General features: G+C 38.2%; 1 protein-coding gene across 12 annotated transcripts in view; it reads left to right on the forward strand.

The window, feature by feature from the left end:
• Nucleotides 1–18,638, forward strand: part of SPECC1 (sperm antigen with calponin homology and coiled-coil domains 1) — a 321,163-nt gene that overhangs the window by 50,464 nt on the left and 252,061 nt on the right. For 7 of the 12 annotated variants that reach the window (XM_031967836.1, XM_031967838.1, XM_031967839.1 and 4 more), the window contains exon 2: nucleotides 17,181–17,358. In XM_031967836.1, the coding sequence (XP_031823696.1) occupies nucleotides 17,212–17,358 (147 nt within the window). In that variant the 5' untranslated portion in view covers nucleotides 17,181–17,211. Of the gene's footprint in view, nucleotides 1–3,980; nucleotides 4,147–17,176; nucleotides 17,359–18,638 lie in introns of those variants that run through there. The other 5 variants (XR_004234081.1, XM_031967835.1, XM_031967843.1 and 2 more) reach the window with 5 other exon arrangements.

The raw sequence follows: 18,638 nt of genomic DNA on the forward strand, positions 1-18,638 counted from the left end.
AAAGGAAAGTGAGAGTGGACCCTTTTAAGGTCTTGCCCCATCTATTGCCCCATCTCATTCAGGTGCCACATTGATAGTCAAAAAAGCAGGTAAAGGAGCTAGGCAAAAAGAGGCAGCCATCTGGCTTTGATATGTTAAATCCTAGGCTTGTTAAACCTGCGTCTAAACAGCCTATGGGTTCCATTCTTCTCCCCATTTCAAAGCCTGCTGCTGGCACAGACTCCTTTATGGCCAAGGCATTTTCTGGAAGGCGCTTGGAAACCCTCAAACCAGAAGGCGCAGAGTGCTGCCCTTATTGGGATTGTACAACAAGAATGGCTGATAAGGAAAGGGTCTGTTTCGGGAGGTGGTGATTTGGGGAAATTAGGAGGAAGGGCAGGTGGATGCCTGATTCTGAAGCTCTGATAAGGGTTAGAACTAGTGCTGGAATCTGGGCGTGATTGTGTAGAATTAGGTGGTTTTGAAATGACTCCCCAGGACTCCTGTTACCACAAGAGGGTTAGTTACCCTTTTAAGTGGGTATCACGGGAGGTTGTGGGAGATTCCCACAATGCAATGCTGCTGCTGCTCAGAAGAGTTTGGGGAAGATTTGTGCATTGGAGGTTCTGGTTTTACCCCTTAGGACTTGCATGACCTTGGAAAAGGCCCTATGAAATGAAGAGTTGGATTTGACCATCTCTAAGGTCCTTCTGCTTCTGAATATCTTCCTTTCTAGGAAGTTTAAATATTTACAGCATAAAGGGACCTTAGAGACCATGTACCCCAAACCTCTTGTTTGTTAGATCAGGACAGGGAGACATAGGAAGAGTGACTTCTCCAAGGTCATACAACTAATAAGCATCAGAAGCAGGTCCCCCAAGTCCAGAGCCAGAGCCCTCTGATTGGAAAATTCTGAGAATCAGCCTTCTTTCTTTATAGCTATACCTTGGCTTTATTATAATTTTTTTAAACTCCAAATGGTAGAACACAGCATCTTCACCCACTTGATTCTCCAGACTTGGGACTGAATCACTTCCGACTGTTGCCAGAGACAACACTCGGGCCCTCCCAAGACGAAGGCTTGCCTCCGGGGAGAACAGTCTAAAGAATGTGCCGCAAGCTTGCAAGGCTGTTCCAAGCCCCAAATGAGGAGTCCCATAATGTTTTGAGCAAAGGCAGCCTTGTTGGAATGAGTTCTTGGATGCCCTTGGTTTGGGCAGGAACAGACTTTTTTCAAAGACAGGAGTTACCTATATCTTATATGGATATATCTCTTGTGTATCTATATTCTCATTACCTTGTAATCACACAACATGGGAGAGGCAGAGTGGTGCAATAGGAACAGCACAAGTACTAGTTTTGGAGTCAGAACTGTGATTCGAATCCTGAATGCTTTTGTAACTGTGGGGAAGACACTTCTTCCTGGCTGGGTCTCCCTTTTCTCTTTTGTAAAACAAAATGTTTGGAGGAGATGGTCTCGGAGGTTCCTTGCAGCTGGGGAGCTAGGATCCCATCAACTGCTTCCTGATATCCTTGTGACTTTGGTCAAAGCACTTTCCTTTTCCAGATGTCAGTTTTCTCATCTGTACAATGGGAGTGCTAGATGTGAGGAGACCTCTAAAGCCAGCTCTTATCCCATCCCTAGATTCCCCAGGTATCATCCTCTTTTTTTCTCATGATTGTGGCTTTGGCAGGGGTTTAGATCCCATGAAATAGGGCACCTGCAGAGTGCAAAGAAAAGTCTTTGGCTGGAACAGTGAGTCGGGGTTGCCAAATTTTGCCTGGGAGACTCAGTTTTGAGTCACAGAAATGTGTTGTGGTGAGTTTGATTCTTCTGCTCTTCCCTGGCGCTGTGACTCTAGCTAAGTCATTTCTGTGTGGCAAATGGCTCTTTCAGACTGATGATTTGTATTGACACAGGGTTCCCCCCCAAAAAACTATGCTAATGATATTACAGATTGGACAAAAATAAAATGAAGTAAAAAGCTGTAATTTGAGGAGCTATCCAAAGGGAAAAATCTGAAACCCACTACTTTGCAACATCCAGCTGTCTCTAAAGTTAAACCAAGAGACCGACTCCCAGGGAGCTGAGTGTACAATCTTAGACAGGAAGGAGACATAGGAAAACGCACAAATCAAGTTAATTTCTCTCTTGGCAGCCTTTTTTGAAGAACATAGTAATTTTTAAAATATACTTTTGCTCTTATTAAAGTCAGAAAGGACCATAGCCTGGTAGCAGTTTCAGTGTGGGAATATATATGAATATAAATGTATCACATATATGGATATGTGTTATACATATATATATACACATATATAAAATATAAAAATATATTTATATAAAATATAAAAATATACACACATAAATAAAATAGTGTAAATATGTATATCTATACATATAAATGTAACAACTATGTATTCTATTTAATAAATATATAGCTAACATTTACACATGGTAACTTATTTGTATGGTGTATAGAGAAATATAAATGTATCATGAATGCATATATCCATCTAAAAGTAATAAATAATTATACTATATAATAGATACGTAACTAACATTTACACATAGTAACTCATTTGTATGGTGTATCGAGAAATATAAATATCATATGTATGCATATATACATATAAAAGTAATATATGATTATATAATAGATATATAGCTAACATTTACAGATAGTAACCCATTGTGTATAAACAAACATGAATGTATCATGTGTATTATGTACATCTATACATATAAATATAACAATTATATCTTCTCTATAATATATATAGTTAATATTTACACATAATAACTCATTTGTGTGGGTGTATACACAAACATGAATATCATATATATGTATATCTATACATATAAAAGTAACATAATTATATATTCTGTAGTAGGTACATGGCCAACATTTACACATAGTAACCCATTTGATCTTGATAACAACTCTGTGAGCTCCTTTAAGTTATGTATCTTTTCCGTAACGCAGCAAAAAAGTGTCTTGAGACTGGATTTAAACTCAGAAACATGAGTCTTCCTGCCACTGTATCCACTATGGTGCCATCTAGCTGCCCTCTAATGTAATATAACATTTTAATATGATATAGTATAATATAATGTAATATAATATTAGCATAATAGTGTAGTATAATATAAAATCACATCATGTATAATATAATAGTCCCATGTAGTACACAGTATAATATAATATATATAATCTAATGTAATATAACAATATCATATAGCATAGTACAATATGGTATCCACTATATAAGATTATATAACAGATAAAATATAATATAACATAACAAATACAGCATAATAGTAGTCATTTGTTTAAAAAAAGCGGTGTCAACATCTTAGCTCTTGGGTTCAAAGCATCTTAGAGAGAAAGGTTCTTAGAAATCAGTGAATCAAAGAGACCAGGATGACGAAACAATAACAACAGGTTGGAGACAAATTATGAATGGCTTTAAATATCAGGTTAGGAAGTTTTTATTTTATCCCACTCATAATAGAAGTCTTTTGAGTAAGGGAGTGACATGGGTAGAGCTTTGTTTGTATTAGGAAGATAATTTGAATGGTTACGAAATGGATGTGTTAGTAAGGGGAGATATTGGAAGCAGAGACACTAAATAGGAGGATATTGATAGGAGCTGGGTCGGGGTTTTAGTGAACGATGGTCTGAATTAAGATCACAGGAGAGTGAATCAAGAGAAGGAACAGATTTGAGAGCTGAGCACCTAGTTGGATGTAGGAGCATTGGAGGAGTGAGGAAAAAGAAGGGTCAGAGATGGTTCTTTAAGCCTCGGTGACTTGATGGACAGTAATGCCGTGACCAGAAATAGGGAAGTTGGGTGGAATGACAAGTGAGTTCTATTTTGGGCCCGTCCCACCTGGGTGCTAATGAGCAGACTATTCCACTGGAGATTTCCAGAAGACAGGTGGAGAGGTGAGACCAGGCCAAGGAAGAGAGCAGGTCTGGATGAATAGATTTGGGAGTCATCTGTACACAGGTGATAATTGAAACCATGGGAATGAATGACATCATCAAGAGAGAGAGAGAGTATACAGAGAGAAGAGTACAGGACCCAGGCAGAGCTTTTGGGGGATACTCACTCTTAAAGAGTGAGAGAAGGATCATGAATGAATGAAGAAGAGTGGTCATCCAGGTAGGAGAGGAAAAACAGGAAAAAACACTACCCTAGAAGACAGGGAGAAAAAGAGTATCTACATGGTGGGGTTAGAAAATTAGCAATAAAGGCCAGCTGTGTGGAAAATAGCAGTAAAGTTAGGGAGAGTGAGATATAGTAACTGATAGTTATTAGTGTAACATTGGACTGGGTCTGGATCTTTAAAGCAAGCCCATTACCAGTTTCCTGAACTAAACAATTATTGACATACTAGCCATTGTATGTGTTTTACATTTTATGTGTTCTGCTCATTTCATTTTGCAACTATTCATATCAGACTTCCTGTGTCAGTCTATGTTCTTCATTGTCATCTTTTCTTGTAGTGTAATAATTCTCCATTACGTTCATGTACCCTACTTGGTTAGCCATTCCCCCATCAATGGGCACCTGCTGTTTTTTCATTCCTTCATTCCAACAAAAACTGCTGCTATGAATATCTGGAAATACATAGGACCTCTTCTGTTTTCCTTTTCTTTTTTAAAAATTTTAAAATAGTACATAGGACCTCTTTTCTTTTCTTTTTCTTCTTTCAATTTTTAAAATTTCCTTAGTCTGTTTCTTGGTGAAAGAACAGAGAACCTCTTCGTCACTTAAAAAAAATCACAATTCCACATTCTTTTCCCGAATGGTTAGACCAGTGCATGTCCAACAGTGTATGACCGTGCTTGTCTTTTCACATCACCTTTGACATTAAATGTTTTCATTCCCAGCCTCTGTTAACATACTGGTTTTGTAGGCACTTTCTAATATGGAAGTGACTTTCCAAAAGAAAGTTGAGTTCAGTGAACCAAGAGCTTCATTTGATATTGAGAATTCTCCACTTAGAAAAGTCAACTCTTTTTGCACAGGCAGGCAACTGCCTATACTTCATAATAAAATAAGAAGATGCTGGATAAAGAGGTGGAGGGAAACTTTAAGGTCATCTGCTTCAAAGTTTTCATTTTTCACTTGAGGAAATTCAGGGCTCAGATAGATAGGTTAAGCAAACCTGCCTAAGATCACCCAGAGAGAGTAAAAGCCAGGGTTTGTCATTGGGATCTCTGACCTTCCTTCTATCCAAATCTATCATCCCATCATTCTATAATAATCCTGAAAGGTAGAATTTGAATCCAGGTCCTTCTTGACTCCATATTTAGCCTTCTCTTCAAACAAAAAGCACAAACATTGACTCCTCTATTGAACTCTGAGGGTTAGGGATTTGGGCCTATCCCTGCTTGTTTACAACAAGATCTAAATCTCATGATAGTTGGATTTTTCCATCAGCTCCTTTTTATTTTTCATTTCCCCCTTCCCAAATCAGAATAGATTGCCCCGTGTCAGAGAAGAGCTTTTTCCTTTGGTTGGGTCAGTCCTGTCAGGTCTAACTGGTTCCTGCTACTGAGCTTTGATCTAATTAGCCAAAGAATGAAGAATGTTAAAGACTAAATGGTTTTCCAGAAGAGTTGAACCAGTTCCAGCTCCGCCCACAGTATGTGAGTAGGCCTGCCTTCCCACAGCCCCTCCAGCATGGACAGTTTCTCTCCTAGCACATTGTACAAAAGCCCCCACAACCAAGGACAGAGAGCTCCTGAGTCCTCTGAAAGTACAAAGAGTTTAGCATTTGTCCTGCTGTGCCTGTTTGATGCTCTTAATGATTGCTTGGTACATGTTTCTGCTTTATTTTAAAAAAGAAAAAGGAGCCTCTGTGTGTCTGTGTGTGTGTGTGTGTGTGTGTGTGTGTGTGTGTGTTATACACGTGTGGGTTGGAGGGAATCTGGAATTTCTCCAGCTCCCTCTTTGATAACTTCATCTGAGTGCATGAATGCTGATCTCAGCCCTACAAGCTCACCTCGAAGTGTCATGGCTAAAAAAAAAAAAAAGTCTAGTGGTGGTGATAACCCTTTCAGAATTTAGCTAACATTTATATACAGCTTATTATGTATAGCACTTAATAATTATTTTTTCATGTGATCATCACAACATCTCTGGGAGGCAGGTGCTATTGCCTGTTCCCCCATTTTATAGATGACGAAACTGAGACAAATAGGGTAAATGACTTGCCTAGGGTCACACAGCTAGTAAGTGTCTGAGACTGGATTTGAACTCAGATCTTTCTGACTATATTCTGACTTCTGAATATAGACTTTCTGCCTTTCTGAAAATAGACGGATTTGATTTACTGTACCACCTATATTTTTTTCCTCTTTTCAATTTTAAAAAATGAATTTTATTATTTGGAATGGCTCTTAGATGGGAAGAGGAAGGATGATGGGAAAACTGGCGATGTAAAAAAGGCATCAATAAGATTAGTAAAATATTAAAAATGTCTTTCTATCCTTTCCCATATTTATCATATTGTTCTTATAGTATAATAATATTTCTTTCTTTGGAGCAGCTAGGGGGCATAGTAGATAGAACACTAGCCCTGAAGTTAGGAGGACCTGAGTTCAAATCTGGCCTCAGACACTTAACATTTCCTGGCTGTGTGACCCTGGAAACAAGTCACTTAACCCCAATTGCCTTAGCAAAAAAAAAAAAATTTCTTTCTTCAGCTGTTTATCCTTTCTCCCCATCTGTGGCCATCTATTGTGTTTTTAGTTCTTTGCTACCATAAAAAGGGCTTCCTGAAATGAATATTTTGACATCTATGAGACCTGTTTTTTGGTTTTTTTTTTAAATGATTTCCTAGCAGTGATATCTTTGGGTCAAAAAGCATATGACTCCTTAGTTACTTTTTTGGACTGATTCCCAATTTTAGCAGCTTTTCTTACTCAGCCACAATTGTCATGCAATTTGAAAAATGAGGCTGTGTCTATGCAGTGGATTAGAAGCCATATTGTGAGTCACAGACTTGGTCCCCGGAGCTGGGTATGATTTGAGCTTTCAGAGCCCTTGGGACACAATCTGCAGGAAGAATATTTTTATATGTAGGCATATCCTTGGATTCTTTGATGAGATCTGCTGTCTTGGGGACCTTACCTCATCCTATGTGATTGACCCTGCATCTCCAGTAAATCCTCTCCAGGAGTCTACCCAGTGTGGTGCTTATAGAATGCCCACTTTTTAAAAAATGGTTCTTGAGATGGTTTGAGGGCCATATCTGTGACTTCACCGGCATAGATGGCCCCAAGTGCAGAAACTTTGGTAGTTGAGCAGAGAATGATATTTAAAACTTTGGTTACCTCCCAATGACCCCAATCCCCAAATAAACACTACCTCTGTAAGAAAGCAGCATGGCCTGATTACACAGTTTCCCTTTTTGTAAATACTGAACATTAGATCTGCAGATAATCTTAGCCTTGCCTATCATAGACTGACTAATTCAATTTTTAAAAAATCCATTTCTATTGATATTAGCCATCCTTAAACAAAGAATAAAAAAGGGGGGAAGTTTTTAAAAATTGATCAACACATTGAAAAAAACTGATGGTTTATACATTGTTTCACATTCATAACTCCCTACTCCTTCAGAGAAGGGAGGGAAGGAGGTTCTCTCTCATAACTCTTCTTTGAAGCTATACTTGGTCATTATAATTTCATAAACTTCAGTTTGAGGTATTTCATTTTTGTGGTTCCATTTACATTGTTGTGGTCATTATTTATATTGTTTCCTGAATTTTCTTGCTTTGTTCTTAATCAGTATTATATGTCTTCCCATACTTTCCTATATTAATCACATTCACTGTTTCATATATTACAGAAATATTCCATCATACTTCTCATACTACAACTTAGCCATTCCCCAAATGATAGCCCTGCCCAGCCAGGTTCATGGAATTGAACATTCCTCCAATTCTTCATTTTTTAGGAGTATTTTGCAATGTGTCTATACAATGTGTCTTTTTGTCTTTTGGTAGATTGATCTCCCATACACACTATACACTTATGAGTATATGAATGAGATTTTCCTTTCACTTATTATTATCCATGGATTTTGTTATCATTATATAGAAATGTCTTTGATTTTTAAGGATTTATCCTTTCTGAAACTTTGCCAAAACTATTAATTATTTCAGTAAATATCTTTGCTGATTCTCTAGGGTTTTCCATGTAAACCAGCATGTTTGCAAAGACGGAGACGGTTTTATCTTTTCTTTATCTATCTTTATGCCTTTAATTTCTTTCTCTTGGCTTATTGCTATTGCTAGGATTTCCTAAACTATATGTAATAATAATGGGAAGAGTATATATCCTTGTTTTATTTCGTATTTATTGAGAAAAGATTTAGGGTATCCTCATTGCATATAATGTTATTTTTGGTTTCAGATAGATACGTCTAAAGATATTTAAATGCTACTTAATACCTACATTTTGTAGTTTGAGCTTTTTTAAGAGCATAAATGAGTGTTGAGCTTTGTCAGGGGCTTTTTCTGCATCTTTTGAGATAATGTTATAGGTTTTTATTTTTAATATGACTAATTATAGTGATTGATTTTCTAATGTTGAACCATCCTTGTATATGTGAAATAAATCTAATGTGGTTACAATGAATGATTTCTGTAGTCTTTGACAAAATTTTACTTTAAAATTTTGAATCAATATTCATTTATGATATAGCTCTGTAATTCTCCTTGATACTTTATCCTTCCCTGACTTAGATATGAGGACTATATTTGTTTCATACAATGAATCTGGTAGGGTACTTCCTTGCCTCTCAATTTTGGGAATACTTAGTATATTTCCAATGATGGGTATCCAATTTGTTTCCAGTGTTTAGCCATTACAAAACTGCCAGTAATAATGTTATATATGGGACCTTTCATTTTATATTTGATCTCTTTGGAATATGGCCTTAGCAATAGCATCTCTAGATCAGTCAGTGAGCATTTATCAAATAACTACGATGTGTCAGAAACTTTGCTAAGTTCTGGGAATATAAAGAAAGATAAAATTCAGCCCCTTCTTTCAAGGACTCACTGTTTACTGAGTCAGAGGAAATGGACATTCTTAGTCACTTTCTTCTAATTGCATTCCAGAATGTAAAATGCCTCCTTTCACATGTGGGAAAACTGAGGCTCAAAAAGGAGAATAATTTGACTAGACTCTCATTGCTAATTTATGGTACAGCTTAGTCTTGTGCCTAGTGCTCTGAGGTTCCAGATCTTCCCCAAAAGATGTTATTGTTGTTCAGTCATTTCAGTTGTATCTGACTCTTTGTGACCCTATTTGGGTCAAAGATACTGGAATGGGTCATCATTTCCTTCTCTACCTCATTTTATGATGAGGAAATTGAAGCAAAAAGAGTGAAGTCCCTTGTCCAGGATCACACACACATTAGCTAGTAAATAACTAAGGTTGGATTTGAACTCGGGGCCTCCTGACTCCAGACCCATGTTCTAATCTCCTCTGTACCACCTACTTGCCCCATAAGATATCTGCTCACTTTTCCGAGAGGCAGTGCTCAGTAGAAGCTCAGGATTCAGATCCCTTCTTTGACACTGACTAGCTGTGGAACTGTGAGCCAATCACCTTAATCTCTCTCAGCCTCAGTTTCCCTGCCTGCAAAATGAAGCTAATAAACTTTGTGCTACTTACATCATATTGTTGAATGAGGCTCCATTGGGATCATTTATGTAAAATGCTTTGTAAACCTTAGAGTATGATATAAATATGAGCTATTATTATTTCTTCCTCATTAAAATGTGGTAGATATTAAAGATGGCATGGCAGAACACCTTGGATGATTTTCATGAAACACATGCAATTATAGGTTAGGATCTGCATCATGGGAGGGAAGGCTGAAGTCGATGAGATCACAGACCCATTGAAGTATTTGACACTATCTCTCTCCCTTCTGGCACCCAGCTAGAAATGATAGACATTTTGAAAGACATGCCTGAGACTTCCAGGCATCTTCTACCAACCCACATAGCTACCTACAGGGATGGGGTCTGGCATGATGCTGTGGCTTTTTGCTATGGGTGGTTCTGTAGGTGACTTAAAGTTGATTTTGTGGTTGTTTTTTGTTGTTCTATCATTTTCAGTTGTACCTGACTCTTTGTGTCCCTGTTTGGGTTTTTCATGGTAAAGATATTGGAATGGTTTTGCCATTTCCTTCTCCAGCTCATTTGATAGATGAGAAAATTGAGGCAAACAGGGGGAGGTGATTTCCCCAGATCATATTTAGTAAGTGTCTAAGGCCAGGTTTGAAATCAGGATAATGAGTCTTCACAAAGTGAAGTCTATTAGAGAGTAAAAAATGGCCAATAGGAGAAATCCAGAGAAATCTGGAGTGAAGTAAGCAGAGCCAGGAAAATAAAAGGCATTAATGTCAATGAAAACAATAAAAAAGGCAGCCAAACTCTCATTTTGAGGATCAATTTTGATTCTTAGCATAGGTGGAAATCACTTTTTCAGCCCCTCAGTAGAGAAGTAGAGGGAATTTCCTTATTGAAGTTCCCTACCATGATAAAAGCATAGGACAAATGTCAACAGAACAACAAAAGCCCATCTCACATCAACTCCATAATCTCTTCCTCAATAAGGAATCACTTTGTAAGGTTGACCAGATCAGCAAGGATGAACGTCTGTTCTTTGTAATAGGCTGCTGAGTTTGGACGGCGGAGACCCACAGCTGGTTCCATTTCCAGGCTCACTCTGGCTCCCAGTTCCTGACAGGGGCTACTCATGTCCTTGTGGTGTTGTGGAGATGTGAGGGATGATTGGTCTTGGATGCAGAGTTAGAGCTGAAAACAATCTCCCATTTTATTTCTCTAATCTAAATTCTTAATTTTACAGGAGTGGAAAAGGAACCCTAGAGAAGTTGTCCATTGATGTCAACAGGCATTTATTAAGTACTTACTATTTACCAGGAACTAGATTTAGGGCTGTGGTTAGTGATGACTGGCTTCCTGTTCAAGGTGGACTGAATTTTGGATAAGAGATTTTGTGCCAGAGATTGAGAAGATAAATTAGAGAATAATTGGGATTAAGAAATAAATTACCATAATAATACTAATAATAGTTAACATTTACATAGTACTTACTACATGCCAAATACGGTGTTCAGTGCTCTACAAATAAATCATTTGATTCTCACAATAACCCTGGTGCTATTCTTAGCCCCATTTTATAGATGAGGAAACTGAAGCAAACAAGGTGAAATGACTTGTCCAGGTTACACCGCTACTAAATGTCTGAAGGCAGATTTGATTTCAGCTTTCTTCCCGACTCCAGACCTAGTGTTCTGTGCACTGTGATGTCCCTTTTTCTCCCCACTCCTGATAATATTGGTTAGAAGGTGGTCTGTAAAACTATTTTCATGTTAAACAGTTGTCTGTTCATTTATCTCCCCTCCATAAATCAGTGGTCCTGTTATCTGTTGTGCATCTCCCCCAACCTCAGTATTTGTATGTGTAAAAATTCCCATACCAGGAATGCTTTTACTTAGACGTTTTGGAACTCCTGCTTCCCTTCAAAGTTCAATTTAAATGCCACCTCCTTCAAAAAAAACTTCCTGTCTTCCCTCCACTGACTTTCCCACTCCCAGTCAATTTGAGTTTATTTTCATGTCTGTACTCATCTCCATCTTAGTAGAATAGAAGCTTCTCGAGAGCAGAGACTTCTTTTTTCTTAATAGTATTTTATTTATCTAAATACATGTAAAATAGTTTTCAACATACATTTTTTGCTTTAAAATTTTTTTATTAAAGCTTTTTATTTATAAAACATATTCCTAGGTAATTTTTCAACATTGACTCTTGCAAAACCTTGTGTTCTAAATTTTCTTCCCTTTCCCTCACTCCCTCCCCTAGATGGCAGATAATCCAATATGTGTTAAATATGTTAAAATATATGTTAAATCCAATATATGTATACATATTTATACAATTATCTTGCTGCATAAAAAAATCAGATCAAAAAGGAAACAAAAACTGAAAAAGAAAACAAAACGCAAGCAAACAACAGAAAGAGTGAGAATGCTATGTTGTGGTCCACACTCAGTTCCCACAGTCCTTTCTCTGGGTGTAGATGACTCTCTTCATCACAAGATTATTGGGACCGGTCTGAATCATGTCATTATTAGAAAGAGCCATGGCCATCAGAACTGATCATTGTATAATCTTGTTGTTGCCATGTACAATCAACATACATTTTTGTAAAACTTTGTGTTCTAAATTTTTCTTCTTCCTCCCCAAGACAGCAAGCAATCTGATATAAGTTAAAAAGGGGCAAACCTTTTAAACATATTTTCATATTTCTCACGTTGTGCTGGAAAAATCAGACCAAAAGAAAAAAGTGAGAAAGCAAATAAACAAATAAACAAAAAGGTGAAAATACTATGCTTTGATCCACATTCAGTCTCCATAGTCTCTTTCTCTGGATATTATTAGCATTTTCCATCTCAAGTTTTTGGAATTGCCTTGAATCACTTCATTGTTGAAAAAAGCCAAGTCCATCACAGTTGATCATCACATTGTTACTGTATACAATGTTCTATTCACTTCACTCAGCATCATTTCATGTCAGTCTCTCCAGGTCTCTCTGAAATCATCCTGCTGATCATGTCTTATAGAACAATCATATTCCATTACTTTCATATACCATAACTTATTCAGCCCTTCCCCAGCTGATGGGCATCCACTCACTGTCCAGTTCCTTGACACTACAAATGGTGGTGCTATAAACATTTTTGCACATGTGGGTCCAAGGGAATGCACAGTTGGTAGGCCTTTGGCTATAATTCCAAAGGAGAGCATAGCCTTTCCAACTTTTGTTTCTGTGACCCCAGCATCCAGAAGGTGCTTAATAACTGCTTGTTGGTATATTAGGGAGTGACAATGGTATTAACATTTGTCAGTAAAACTTTTTAAATTTTATTTTTAGCAAGGAATCTGATAAAATCATTGACCCTAAGATATGTGTCCTAGAAGTCTTTAATGTACTCCCTTCTTAAGGAAATATATGTGTGTGTGTGTGTAGGGCGGGTTGTTTGTTTTTTAGTTTTGGTTCTTTTCTTGTGATTTTAGGGAACTCATAGTAATTGGTTTTGAGATTCCAGAAACTTGCTTGTAACTTAAAGTCTCAGAGAGTTATTACAAATGAGGAAACTGAGGGCAGAGGAATGGAAATAATTTGTGCAATGAGATTCAGGTCATAAGTATGAGGCAGATTTGAAACCAGGACCTGTGACTTCAAAGGCAGCTTCCCTTTCTCTGTGCCACGCTTCCTCCTAGACCCCAAAGGTATCGTTACTCCTCTTGGTTTTAGTGCACTGGGGAAAATTTTTTGAAATAAACTAAGAAAGTTACCATCACTGCCAACCCTTCCCCTAATGCACTGGCCCAGCTGCTGTTGCTTCAGTCTGCCTTTGGCCCAGAGAGCTCAGGGAGAGTATTTCTGCCCTCTCATGACTAGAGGAGGATCCTTGGCCCTCAGGGCCAACAGGATGCTGGGGTAGACAACATGGTGATCAGATGAGAGATCTGTCAATTGGTGGAGTCTGGAGGAATGCCTGGCCTCTGGCTTGTAGGTGCAAGTCAAGTCCAAACAAGAATCTGAGTGGGCCGATCTTGCCCAGGAGGCCCAGCTGCTTCCCTCAGCCTGTGGTCAGACAGACCTGAGAGCACTCAAGACAAATATAAGCTATTAGTGTAGAAGGCACATCAATTTGATATGGGATGGGAGGAAGTCATTTGTTGTTTTTCCCCAGTGGTGGTTAGGAGGGGGGAATTGATGCATAAGAACCAGATGGTCTCAAGGAGGTTAAGGAAAGCTGAGGAAGCTTGAGGAATTGATAGCTTCTGGGTCACCATCCCTGTAGACCAAAGGCTGGCCACCCCAAACATCCATCCATCAGCAGCCAGGCTAACAATTCAGAGGATTAAAAGATCCCGGATCTAGAGCTGGAATGGATCTAGTCCAACCTACTCATTTTACAGATGAGGAAACTGAGGTACAGAAGAATTAAATGTGACTTGTCCAACGCCATCTACATAGTGAATGGCGGGATGGAATTTGAACCCAGTTCCTTCGTCACCAAATGCTGGATGCTTTCTGCTCTAACATGCGGTCTGCTGTTGTATGTTTTTGTATTTACCCATCCGTGAAATTCATATAATAAAAGCACCTGCTTCCCAGATGGTTTTGAGGATCAAATGAGATAATATTTGTAAAGTGCTTTGCATATCTTCAAGCTCTGTGTAAATGCTAGCAATTATCACAGGCTCTATCTTTGTGGTGTGTGTTTACATGTATATATTGTCACCTTAATAGAACATTAGCATTTTTTTTCCTGAGGCAATTGGGGTTAAGTAACTTGCCCAGGGTCACACAGCTGGGAAGTGTTAAGTGTCTGAGGTCAAATTTGAACTCAGGTCTTCCTGACTTCAGGCCTGGTGCTCAAAACATTAACATTTTGAAGGCAAGGATTGTTTCACTTTTGTCTTTCTGTCTTTAGGACTCTGGCCAATACCTGGCATACAGCTTAATAGACACTTGATAGATTAACACATAGAAAACATAAAATATATAATGTATATAGGTGTGTGTATATGTGTATAATGTCAAGTACATATATATACACATAGTATTTATACATGTTGTTATGTGTCTGTGTATTTACAGACTTAGTTTTCTCATCTCAAAAATAGGTGATGAAAGGCAGAAGAGAGCCTCAGGAGTTAGGAAGTTTCACCCCTGATAAAGATTGACTTGGCAAATCCTCTGGGCAACCTTTCTAGGACTGTGCTTCCTCCTCTTTAAAATGAGGAAACTGGATTGAGGTACCGCCCAGATCTAGCTCTGTGATTCTGTGATTAGGCTAACCCCTCACTTTTACAGAGGAGGAAACTGAGGGAGGAAATGTTCTACCTAAAATCACAAAGGCTGCGAGCAATAAAGCAATAGGGTTGAGATTGGAAGCCAGATGCTTCTCTTTGCCCTGTCAAATGTAATGCTGACTCCAGTGTTGGTTACCTTTCAGGCCATGGGCACATCCTATATCCTCCCTCTGAGCCTCATTTTACTCATCTGTAAAACGGGGCTAATGATATTCTTTTTCCCAACTTTGCAAGACTTTGGTAAATGTTGTCAACTTTGCAGTGCTAGATAAAAGCAAGATAACAGTAGTAACTAAGCTGCTTCCTTATTTCATAAATAATAACAGCAACAAGAAATTTCTTCAAGACCAGAAAGTTGGTTAGGCTCAAAATTGTGACAAGAACCCGTGATCCCTTCTACTTCCTCCTCCAAACCCCCAAACACCTTTCCTTTCCTCAAAAACTGTTTTTACTCATATCGGTAGTTTTAAAGTCACTTTCATTTCTAAAGATGTCTCCCCCTCTGCTCCCTGCCTAACCCTGTTCAGCAACCACTGATTCACAGCCTGAATAGGACTAGAAATCAACACACTAGCTATCATCCCCATAATAACCGCCCCAAACAACCCACGAGCCACCGAAGCAGCCACAAAATACTTCCTTACACAAGCTACCGCCTCTATGATAATAATATTCGCCATCATCTATAATGCATGATCAACGAACCAGTGAGCCCTATTTCAACTCTCAGACAATTGAGCCTCTCTTTCAATAACTTTAGCCCTAGCTATCAAACTAGGCCTTGCCCCTTTCCATTTCTGAGTACCAGAAGTAACACAAGGAATCCCACTCCTAACCGGAATAATCCTTTTAACATGACAAAAAATTGCCCCTACAGCTATCCTTTTCCAAATTGCCCCACACCTCAATATAAAAATCCTCATCACCCTTGCAATTCTGTCCACTATTGTAGGGGCAATATAAGTCTTCATAATAGTATGTTAGAGCAGAAAACATTTGGCATTTGGTAATGAAGGAACTGGGTTCAAATTCTATCCCTGCCATTCACTATATAGATGGTATAGGCAAGTCACACTTAATTCTTCTGTACCTCAGTTTCCTCATTTATAAAATGAGGAGGTTGGACTAGAATAAAAAAATAACAAAATTAATCAGTAGTACATTGTATATGCAGTGTTCCCCAGCCATAGTCCTCCATCTCTGTCAAAGAGGGAAAATGTTCATTTTCTCATTCCTCCTTCAGGGTCATAATCACAAAATGTTCAGAATTTTGTTGTTCTTTCTTTCCATTTTTCATTGTGGGCATATATATTTTTCCCCTGATTCTGCTTGCTTCAATTTTTTCATCTTTTTTTTCCATAGAAGTCTTTCCAGACTTCTCTCAATTCTTCTCACTCCTTGTTTCTAAAGTATGGTAATATTCCAAGACATTTATGTGTCACAACTGGCTTAGCCATCCCCAATCATTGGACATATCCTTTTGCCTATTTTTTCCTTCATTTATCCTTTTGCCTATTTTTTCTTCAGTGCTGACCTTTTCTTCCACTATTCTGCCTCAGGCTTCTTTGAATAGCTTATTAAATTTTAGCACTAAAGCATTTTGTTGTTGGGTGTGACCAAAGATATCTAAATATGGAATATGGTTTTGCCATTATGTAAAATATGTTCTCAAAAAACTACAAACAAACCTTGGAAAAGAGGGTTGGAAAAGCTATCCTTGTGTTTTTGTCATCATTTCACAGTTGGCCAATTGGTTTCTATGTATTAAATTGACTTCCTGTGAAATGTTCAGGCTCTGTCTCTGGAGAAAGAGGAGATGGACTAGATGGATTTTTCCCCCCTTCCCATCCCTTCCTCTGCTTTGCTTATGGTTTTCACTTCAGCCAATCTGCTCTAGAAGGGCTCACTGAGTGTTGTTACGTGACCCTGTCCCAGAAGTCCTTGTATTCCCAATGGAAAATGAAGTTTAATGAAGAGATGCTTCTTTTAGGGAAGAAAGAATTTTGTGTGGAATTTAAAAACCATGACCTCTTGCTAAATGCATCCATTTTGGTCTCGAGGGTCCTTGTTGATATTAAGGAAGGAATGTTCTATTTTCAGCTAGATCTGAGGACTAGGTCCTCATGATGATAGCAACCACAAGAAGGCCTGGTGATGGCAAGTAGCTGATGTGCTGATGCACTCACACATACCCTCTAGTTCAGGATGTTGAAAATGTAATTTTCTATTTCATTTTTTTCTTTTCTGTTGCAGCCTCCTCTAGGAAGTAGGACCCCCTAGAACAATGAAGAGTGTAGCCAAATCCTGGGGCACAACAGTAAAGCAAGGGACCCATGGGATTGAGCGGGGACGCCCCATTCCTCCAGCTACTTCTGGCATGAAGACTTCCAAATCTTCTACATCACTCTCTTTTGAGTCTAGACTCAGCAAGGTACTGATTTTTTTTAAAAGTACATAACAAATTTTGAATATTACACAGGATGAGGGATGGGGGTAACTGTTCTCCTGCTGGGGAAATGTAAATGAGTACTTAAAGGCAGACCAATCTGACTGCAGGGGAATTGACCAAAAGACATTTATTAAGCACCTACTATATATATCAGACACTGTGTTTGGTGCTAAGAATATAGAGAAAATGACAGAAACAATCCCTACCTTCAGGGAGCTTACCTTCTATCAATCAATCAGTATTTAGTACTATGTACTAAACATCTTTCTTAGCCAGAGATACAATGGAACAATTTCTTCTCTCCAGGAAGGGAAGGATAGAAGTGGATAGGCTGGGCTGTATAGGGACAGAGAGGAAAATGGAGTTAGTATCCCAATATCACAAGTATCTGTGTTTCTATTAGTTTCATCTGTGTTTCTATTAGTTTCGATAACTTCTCCTATGTAAATATCCATGTGATAGTAGATCATTTCTTGAGTTGTAGCCAAAATAATCATCCATTGCCTATCTTAGTGTATGTAGAGAGACAAAAATGAAGCATTCCCTATTTAGACAGAGCTTATCTTCTAATAAGAATGTAAAGGAAATATGAGAAAAGAGATTGTGTGAACTTGTTTACTTTATTAATGACTTTGGGATGAGGGGAAGAGAGTCTGCAAAATGCACATAAAATCTTACAGCTCCTGTGAAAACCCTACTCCTGTGTTTTATTATGGTATATAGGTGACTATAATCTGGAGGAACCTACCAGGGGATTACAAGCACAGGATCTACCAAACTGGAAAGGTTTTGAATGTAGTCTCAGCAGCAGGCTATCTGTTTCCTGTCTGAGGTTTAACTTGGTTAAGATTGTTAAGTTCAGAAAAACTCATCAATAGAAGGTTACATACTAGATTATCTTTTTATTTTCTCTTTTTAACAAAATCAGCTCATAGTGCAGACTGTTAAAGGAGTTAAGTTCAATTCGAGCATTTATTAAGTGCCAATTATATGCTTTTCCTAAGACAAATTGAGTGTTCATAGTAAATCATGTACCAGTATGGTACCCTAGAAGTGGAAGACCCCAGACTGTCTTAGAATTTAGGGTGGAACTTGTCTAATTTGGAAAAATTGTACTTATTGACAGTGGGCCTATTAGTGGCAGCTGCACTTTCAGGCTGTGTGAGATAGAAAAATATAGTCTCCCTCAAAAAAAAGAGGCCCTGAAATTAATGTGAATTAGAAAGCAACTTGACAAACTTGAAAACAATAACATATGTAGC

This window comes from Sarcophilus harrisii, chromosome 4 (assembly GCF_902635505.1).
Source record: "Sarcophilus harrisii chromosome 4, mSarHar1.11, whole genome shotgun sequence".
Lineage (NCBI taxonomy): Eukaryota > Metazoa > Chordata > Mammalia > Dasyuromorphia > Dasyuridae > Sarcophilus > Sarcophilus harrisii.